The sequence below is a fragment of the Cyprinodon variegatus genome, unplaced genomic scaffold (genome assembly GCF_000732505.1).
Source record: "Cyprinodon variegatus isolate N-32 unplaced genomic scaffold, C_variegatus-1.0 Scaffold189, whole genome shotgun sequence".
NCBI classification, from domain to species: Eukaryota; Metazoa; Chordata; class Actinopteri; order Cyprinodontiformes; family Cyprinodontidae; genus Cyprinodon; species Cyprinodon variegatus.
Window position 1 is genome coordinate 994,135 of NW_015150642.1, and position 9,379 is coordinate 1,003,513.

At 40.3% G+C, this 9,379-nt stretch overlaps 1 protein-coding gene across 1 annotated transcript in view; it reads left to right on the forward strand.

The window, feature by feature from the left end:
• ryr2 (ryanodine receptor 2 (cardiac)) overlaps positions 1 to 9,379 on the forward strand; it is a 250,576-nt gene that overhangs the window by 207,842 nt on the left and 33,355 nt on the right. Inside the window, exons 86-93 of the mRNA XM_015379302.1 lie at positions 477 to 565; positions 1,631 to 1,759; positions 2,719 to 2,823; positions 3,575 to 3,656; positions 4,545 to 4,703; positions 4,804 to 4,958; positions 7,406 to 7,621; positions 7,695 to 7,967. Of these exons, the coding sequence (XP_015234788.1) occupies positions 477 to 565; positions 1,631 to 1,759; positions 2,719 to 2,823; positions 3,575 to 3,656; positions 4,545 to 4,703; positions 4,804 to 4,958; positions 7,406 to 7,621; positions 7,695 to 7,967 (1,208 nt within the window). The remainder of the gene's footprint in view (positions 1 to 476; positions 566 to 1,630; positions 1,760 to 2,718; positions 2,824 to 3,574; positions 3,657 to 4,544; positions 4,704 to 4,803; positions 4,959 to 7,405; positions 7,622 to 7,694; positions 7,968 to 9,379) is intronic.

The window sequence follows — 9,379 nt, forward strand, 5'->3', positions numbered from 1 at the left end:
CCTCTGAGCTTATGCTGGAAACAGAGACAGACAAGTCAATGGTTTAACCCTTCAAAGGTTTATTGGATGCTGTGGTGATGAACTGGGGATGAAGGCAGACCAGCTGGTGGGCGGAGCCAACTGGAAAGGTGAAAGACGTCAGAAAGGCTGGTAGCAGGCGTGAGAAGGCGGATAAAAAATCAATGTGTCAAAAATATTCATGAGTTCAAGATCCTGTGTGTAGAAACAGAATATTAAGATGGATATTTAAAGTGTAAAATATCTACATCACACTCGGCAGGACATTTAAAGGAATCAGAAAAGTGTCCGACTCCGTAGAAAGAAGCTGAGCTTTTCCAAACAGCAGCAGTTTTCTCTCAGACCTTTACTCTAGTTCATCACAGTGAAGGTTATAAATCAGCAGCGGCTGCTCTTCCCGTGTTTAACTTTCTCTTTAACCTTATCGTAATATTAGCCGTTTGTTGACTCTGTTTCAGATTTCCAGAACTACTTGAGGACACAAACTGGGAACAACACAACCGTGAACATCATCATCTCTACGGTGGACTACCTGCTCAGAGTTCAGGTTCGCCGTTCTGTTCGCAGAGAACCATTAGAAAAACCAAACACATCGGTGTATAAGACTCTTTTCTATTGATCGCCAATAATCAGCCATGACCGCCTCAGGATTCATTCAGTTTGGAAAGATATGGCAGAATGACAGTGACTGCAAAAATAAATGATTTGTTGTTCTAAAACTTCTAAAGTAACTTCCTGACTAATGTAGACAGAAGATGGATCAAATTATCATGAGCTGATGTTTAATTTGCAACGTTGTTAGTTTGGTCTATAAACCATTCCACGTTCTTAGGCTAATACGGCTTATGCAGCTCACTTCTATTGAGTTTATTTCTATAACTCCAATTCACATCAAGTCATCTCAGTTCACCAGATCATCCAGTCAGATTGATTCAAAGTTTTCTATCTAAGGAAAACCAGTTGATTGCATCGACTCTTCAGCAATCCCTCACACTAAGCATGCTCGTAGCAACAGTGAAGAGGAAAAACTCCCTTTAACGGGAAGAAACCTCCAGCAGAACCAGGCTCAGGGTGAGCGGCCATCTGCTGAGGCCGACTGGGGTTCAAGGAGACAGAAGCAGATCATACAGCTTACATATTCAGCATACGCAGCAGAGGACGCAATAGTAGCGAGTGAGCTCTGTGTTTACGATCTTTCCAAACCTGCGCCAGTGCATTAACAACACAATCTTTTCAGAAAGGTTGAAAATAAATACTGCTCTCCATGGTCCGCCATGGTTGCTGTTTTTCTTCCTGCTCCTGTGTCACAAGACGCATAATAGTGACCTTTTTTTGGTATTAATGGCGTTCAGGTCGGATGAATGCGACCTGCCCATTCAGACACAGGTCACATTTGAAAAAATCTAATTTGTAAGGATTCAGAACCACAGAACCAAATGTCATCGATCACATTGGAAAACATGGGATCCGTGTGGTTCAGATTGAATAGATCACATCCAGGTCGCATACGGGCAAAAAAATCGGATTAGGTCACTATCTGAACGTAGCCTCAGACGTTAGCCGCGATGCTACTGGAAAAAAGCTGAAATTTCCTCCGCCTGCCTCTCCTCAGGAATCCATCAGTGATTTCTACTGGTATTACTCTGGGAAGGACGTGATTGACGAGCAGGGCCAGAGGAACTTCTCCAAGGCCATCAACGTGGCCAAACAGGTGTTCAACACGCTAACCGAGTACATCCAGGTAAGAGCCGCTTCTAGAACTTTCAGCAGCTGGAAGGGAGGGGTCAGGTTTTCACACGTCGTTCTGTTTGCAGATTCTAACTGCATTTTCTACGCCACAATGTCAGATGAGATGCTCTGATGATGATTTTCTTAACTTCAAATATTATTTAGAATCAGGTCAAGCTTTCAGATACTGTTGTGAGGATTTTTGTATGGAGTGAATTTTCTGTTATTTTTGCCAAAACAAAAAAAAACTGTTTTGTAAATGGAAATTGAAGAAATTAAATGAAACCCAGAAGACTCAGTTTTGCTTAAAAATTTTATTTGGCACAAAAAGTCAGAACAAATATTTGAAAAAAGATAAATTGGAAAAATAAATCCAGTCTAAAAACAGAAAATAATCGAAAACAAAATAAATACTAAACTATAAAATACAATTTGAAAAACATTAAATAATAAAAATATTGGTTGAACTTTTCATACACATTATAAATTACTCTTTTTAATTGAGGTTTTTCAAATATCCATTTTTGAAACTTGTTCTTCGTTTTGGATATCGCAGACCGCTTACTGACTCTGCTGAAACACTGCTGGTTGTTATTATTTTTTATTTTTGACATTTTTTATCAATAGAACTGATGTCAAATTGTTGCCGGTCCTTTTTGTGTATTTACATGAAAGTTAAACCCTTCAGCTGCGGTAAAATGAGAACACAATCTACATCTTCATGAACTAAAATATGCAAATAAAACATAAATCTACGCATTTAACATGAACTCCTTCTGCTTAGAAGATCAGCGTTGTGCATAAAAACCCTGCATGTCTTGTTTTCACGGTTTTAGCAGCTGAGGCTTTGATTAGAGGCCAGAAGTTTAAATATGGATCACAGTTATCTGCAGACAGAGTCAAAGGATGATTGCTTTGCTTTTATAAATGTGAATGGGGGTTAAACTGACGCTGGTCTTGCTGGTCCTGCAGGGTCCGTGCACCGGCAACCAGCAGAGTCTGGCTCACAGCCGACTGTGGGACGCCGTGGTTGGCTTTCTGCATGTTTTTGCTCACATGCAGATGAAACTATCACAGGTTAGTAGAGATGACCTGAGCAGACACTGAAATCCTCTTTGTTTCATCTTTTAATACGTAACGTATTAAACCCTTTATAGGGCAAGTTACCGTTTTTTTGATCGTTTAAATGCTCCTTACAAATGGAGTCCCCTCCCTTAGTGAGGTCTAGAAGACCAAGATCTATATCCATCCATTCAGCAAAGATCCTGCAACATGGCTGCACATCTTATTTTGGCATTTGACCAATTAGATGAGATTTGAATGATCTATTACCTGCTGGAAATTAGGTTGGGAAAAAGTTAAGAAAAATATCAAAAAGCTAATTGAAAAGTTAAAAACTTAATAAGCCTAGTTAATTATATTTAGGTTTATAAAAAAAAAAAGTATCAGCATTAATGCCTCTAATGTTATGTTGGACCAAAAAAAAATGTGTTTCTTTCATGAATTTCTTATAGAAGTATTTTTGTTATTTTTCTTAATATGTTTGGATAATTTGTAGTTTCTGTTATTACAATAATTTTTGCCATCAAAATATCCATTTTTTTTTATGTTCCCACGGTAATAAGGTCTTGTCCAGGATTCCAATGACACTATTGGCTTGAAATGTTGATTTTTATATTTTTTATTTCACTGAGTGACCTATAAAGGGTAAATTCCATTAGGAATCTAAAATTCTTGTTTTGCATGTTTGACGTTCAGCAGCAGATGAATGGTAGCGACCTTCTTTCTCTCTATGCATGAAATAATTTATGCCTTTTCTTTCCTTTAGGACTCGAGTCAGATCGAGTTGCTTAAAGAGCTGATGGATCTGCAGAAAGACATGGTGGTCATGCTGCTGTCTATGCTGGAAGGTACATTTCTTCCTCAGGATGATGATGTTTCTCTTTTAAAAGAGGAGGCCAGAATTATCCAATTATTTTACGTCTCCCCATTAAAATATGTGTAAAGCAATGACAATTTTAGAATTTTTCTTTTTTTAAAATCATTAGAATGAGTATTTCTGCCTTTAAAGTGAAATGCACTTTATGCACTCAAGTCTTTGTAGTAAATGTTTTTATTCCATTGAGGAATTTTCTTTCACACCCGTTTAGATTGAGGGAAAATTCCTTTAATTTAAGAAAAAAAATCACCTATTAATGTCAGACGATGTATAAAAAAGTCAAGGAAAGACGAATGAGCATTTTTTATACATGAAGAAAAGGTAAAGAAAATAATTTATTCAACAAAATAAATCGGAATGACAATGGAGTAGCATTTTTCTATCAAGAATAAAGTTTACAGAAGATTAATGGTTTTAATGATGAAGGTTTTTTAGTGAATCTGAGAGCTTTTAATACCAGAGCAGAAAATGTTGAGGCCCCCGTCAGTGATGGGAGTAACGACAATGTAAGTAACAGCGTTACCTTTTTTTAGTAACGAGTAATCTAACTAATTACTTTTTCAACACTGGCCCCTGTCACACCTTTCCGATTTATCCAGCATCTACCTGATGTGCCAGAATCTCCTAAAATGATGTCATACACTGAACTTTCTATTGATTTTTTTCTAATTTGGGCGTATACATAGAGTATTTATAACAAGTCCAGAACTTCTGTCCAATGACAGCCTAACTTCTGCATAACGCACGGCAGCGTAATGCCTATGAAATGATGCTTGAACATCTTTTCAACCTGCAGATGCATCGTTTTTCTTTGCTCAGAGTTAAACTGTGTGACAAATAAAAACTGTCACCTTCACAGGTAACGTGGTGAATGGGACGATCGGGAAACAGATGGTCGACATGTTGGTGGAATCCTCCAACAATGTGGAGATGATCCTCAAGTTTTTCGATATGTTCCTGAAACTCAAAGACCTGACCTCCTCCGATGGCTTCAAGGAGTACGACCCAGACGGAAAAGGCAAATACGCTCTAAAACTTTATTAGCATCATTTTGCTTATGAAATGGTTTCCCCATTCGGGATGGTTGGTGATGTGAAGCTTTGCTGATGAACTGCCAGGTGTCATCTCCAAGAGGGACTTCCACAGGGCCATGGAGAGCCACAAACACTACACCCAGTCTGAAACCGAGTTCCTCCTCTCCTGCGCCGAGACCGATGAGAATGAACTCCTGGACTATGAGGAGTTTGTGATGCGTTTCCACGAGCCGGCCAAGGTGAGGTAGCACATTTCTCCCTGATGAGGCTGCACATTTAGTAGCATCAGATTCGTCCTGCTGACGAGACGTGGCGATAAACGGGTTTAACGATCCAATAAGAGCAGAAAAGGACGAAGCATTTGGTTTTATCTGCATGAGAGTTTATTTAAAGTCTTTGATCGGTGAATCAATCCTAACCTCAACACAAACACTGCTGCGTTCACACCGGGCGGGTTTTCGGTATCTGGTTTACATACAACGTCTACTGGGGACGGTGGCGAGGGGTCCAGCGGCGTATCCGAGGGTCCGACTCTGGAGTTCAGTAAATTGAAAATTTGCCGCTGGACACGGAGCGTCAACCAATCACAAAAGCTGATCCAGGAGTTTTTTGGGGGAGACAGCCTCTACATGCAAGCTGTCATTCCTTCTGCAGACATTCTGCATATGAACAATAACTAAATATCAAGGAGTTAAACTCCAAAGGTTAAAAAAAGCAGGTAGAATAGATTGTTATGTAGAAGAAACATAGAGCAGCTCTGATCATTATTGCTGCACTAAAACGTTTTTATGAACTATGGAAAAACAGTTTATAAATCCCCAAACTAACTAGAAAAATTCCAGACTCCAGACACAGGAAACAATGAAAGACGTTGAGGTTCATCTCACTGCTAAGCAGAATCATCACTGGAAATTGTGCGGCACGGTAGGGAAGCTAGGATCTCTATGAATGTCTGAAATTTCCTGATTATGGAGGCTGACTGTGAAGAGATGACGTGGTCTGCTGATGCGCTCTTTATTATCTGAGGACCGAACCAGAACTGAACCGCTCGGAGCCCTGCTGATTAACTGGTACCATGTTAGCACGGTTCGGTTGGGTCTGACACAGTCTCAGTTTGCGTTCATTTACACTCAACACTTACCTCGGTTACCATGCTCGGACTGATCTCAGCACGGTTTCAAAAGGGTCGTGGAAATGGGGACTATGAATAGTTATTAAAAGAGATTTTAAAAACCAGCAGTGCATTCTATAAAGAAAAGCTCTACTTAATGAGTCTGTGCAGTATCTAGAACCAGAGCAGATAGAGAATGTTCATCTATTAAAAAATAATGAGATCTACGTCTAAAGAAAAGATAAACGCAGCGATAAACGGCGTGGGACGGTTTCTATGGTGACCGAGGCAGAGAGGTGATTCTCAGAGAGATCTGGGAAGTTTATCCAAGTTTTTCTTTCTTTTTTCCATAAAGAGGTGAGAGAGATACGCTGCGCTGACCTGCTCTGTCTGCTCCTCCTTATTCTGGTTTCTGTGAGGCTCAAAGACGATCACTACTTTATCCGTTTCTGTCCTCCTGAACTCCCATCATGGGGAAAGTTTCTATTTTAATGTTTCATTCATTGTTTTTGCTCCAGTCTGTCCTACTCACTATAAACACAATGTGTGACTCCAAACTGACTCTTTCTCCATTAGATTAACAGATTTTCTGTAGTATTTTCCTCCAAAGGGGATGTGTTTAACTTTCTAACCACGTCTCACTTCCTGTCAGACCCCTTAATTGCTGCTGAATTGCTGCATGATCTGACTGAAATAGACCTGGGCTCTATCTCAGTCGGAGCTTTACAGCTCCATTGCGTAAAATTGTCGTGGATTGTGATCATTCCCATTGACTTCCAATATGCGCTAAAGCCATGACCTGTAAGGCGCGTTTTTCTGTCAGATCGGACAGAAAATGAGATTCGGTGTGATCTGGGCTTAGGTGAAGGGGTTTTTTTACACTCAGGTTTCAGCTCTCAAAAACCTACAATGACTTGATTCCTTCCCGCTATCATTTCAACCCCCCACCCCCATACAGGGGACAAAACATCTCGCCTGGGCAGCCAAGCCAATAACTGCCCTTAACGACCCCCCTTTCAGAGGCATAGCCCAGTAACGGGCATTGCAGGCTAACAAAGATCCCAAACAACTCCCCATTCCTAAGGGAAGGACCTGTTCTTCTGGTTCAATTTGCATGTTTTCTAAGCCAAAACAAGTTGCTGTATAAAGCTTCAAACTCAACACTATTTCTGACATTTTGAATTGAAAAAAACTTCCTGGATGGGAAGAGAAACGTCTTCAGACTTGGAAACAAAGTCCACTGGATTTTATTTTATTTTATTTTTTACTTTTTTGGAACGACTATGACCTGGATTACACTCATTTGTTGTTTTGTTAAAATGTTATTTATTTGTACTTGTTATGGATGTTTTCCTTAAAATATGTTTTCTGTTAGCCTGACTACAGGCAGTAAAAGGTATAAAAATGTGCACAGGTCTATATTCTCTCTAAGAGCAAAAGAAATGCCAGAGAAAACATCTGTTAGTCTGAAGTTAACTCAAACGTGTTGCTTTCCTTTTATTCTCTCGCTCTGAGGTGATCAGATGCTTCAGATGCATCATGTTTACCTGATAACATTTCTAATTCGCCCCTCAGGACATCGGCTTTAATGTGGCGGTTCTGTTGACCAACCTGTCCGAGCACATGCCCCATGACACCCGACTCCAGACCTTCCTGGAGCTGGCGGAGAGCGTCCTCAACTACTTCCAGCCCTATCTTGGCCGCATCGAGATTATGGGCAGTGCCAAACGCATCGAGCGGGTCTACTTCGAAATCAGCGAGTCCAGTCGCACCCAGTGGGAAAAACCTCAGGTGAAAAACGTCTTAAAGATGCAGCTGCTGGTTATGTGTCAGAGCAGAATATTAACCCACAGATCTCCTACAGGTGAAAGAGTCAAAGCGGCAGTTCATCTTCGATGTGGTGAACGAAGGTGGGGAGAAAGAGAAGATGGAGCTGTTTGTGAATTTCTGCGAGGACACCATCTTTGAGATGCAGCTAGCGGCGCAGATGTCCGACACTGGCGAGCGCTCAGCGGTTAAGGAGGACAGCGAACGGGAGAAATCTGAAGAGGAAAACCCAGAAATGGGCTTCTTTTCCATCACCACAGTGCGCCTGGCGCTAATCGCCGTTCGTTATAACGTCCTGTTACTAATAAAGGTTAGAATAAATATTTCCTTTGCCACTTAAATGCTAAAGAGTGTATTTAGAAGAAGTTTAAAAGCTTGAAAAAGTACAGTCTAGGCAACTGGATGTAAAAATTGCCCCAAGTTTCAAATTAAAGAGGAGGATATTTTAATTCCGGTGGATCATCTCAATAAGTGGTCCTCCTAACTGATGGTGATCTGTTTACGTCAGGCCGTCCACGTGCTCTTACCGTTTGCTATCTTTTTCTGCGCACTTTCAGGCGTATATCTTTGGTGAGCTGCAGGCCAAGCTCCAACATCTAGAAGCAAAGGTGTTGATGGCAGCAGAGCAGAACCTTAGAGATTGAACTAACAGATTCTGCAGAGTGGGAGAATAGAGATAGAATGAAGCAGAATGATGAAACAGGGGTCCCTATGTCCTCCAGCAGTCGAAGCCTATAGCAGCATAACTATAGAGATAGCCCTTTAACTTCTCCTGGCCAGTAGGTGGCGACCTGCTCTCGTTCCTCATTGTTTGGCATCCTGTTTCCAGGTCCCCCAATGCTAATGCTAATGAACATTTAAATGATTAGTTCAGAAGGAAAGTTGGAACCTCTGTGGTTTCTGAGTGCCTGTGCTTCTTCAGTTGGCACCATCGCTGTAAAGCTGGACTCATGGAGCTTGAATTCCTCTCTGCTTCTTTTTTTGGTTTGGTTTTTTCATCTTGAATCAGGAATGTAGCCCAGAGAAGAAACATTTTCTCAGATTTATCATGGAACTACTAGCATCTGGCAAAACCTTATGTGACGTCAGCCTCCTATTGGTGCAGAATCCTTTCCTGCTGGGTTAGGATTATAACCAGGAGTAATTATTTAGATTATTTGGCAAAGTCAGAATTTATTAAACAATTATTTAATATCAGTTTTTTTGGTCAAATTAATACTTTTATTTTGCACTACTCTACATGCTCTCCGGATATGAAATGATTCATCCGTTAGAAAATGTTTAAGCTACAATTTTTAACTAGAACATTTTTAGGAAGTTTATCAATTTCCATTTGAACTATGCAATGAATAAGTCACTAATAAGAAAATAAAATGTTAGAAATTATGTTTTAAACCATGAGATCATTTAAAGCAGCACTGTGTAGCTTTTAGCCACCAGGGGAGCTAAACCTTTGAAAGATATGACAAAGCACTATCTCCATAGATATCGATAATCCTGCATCATCAAGTAAATAGGCATGCTGACAGAGCGGCCATGTTGGGTCAGACCAAGCTGCTGTCAGAGAGGCAAATATGTTATGTTTTCAGGCACTCTAAATCTGGTGATCTGAACTGATTTCCAGATACATTGGCTGAATCTGGGGCTTTCAGGGACCAATTGATTGATACAAATAACTTTAACTTAATACATAATTCCAATTTTCTATCGATGGTTAGCAAA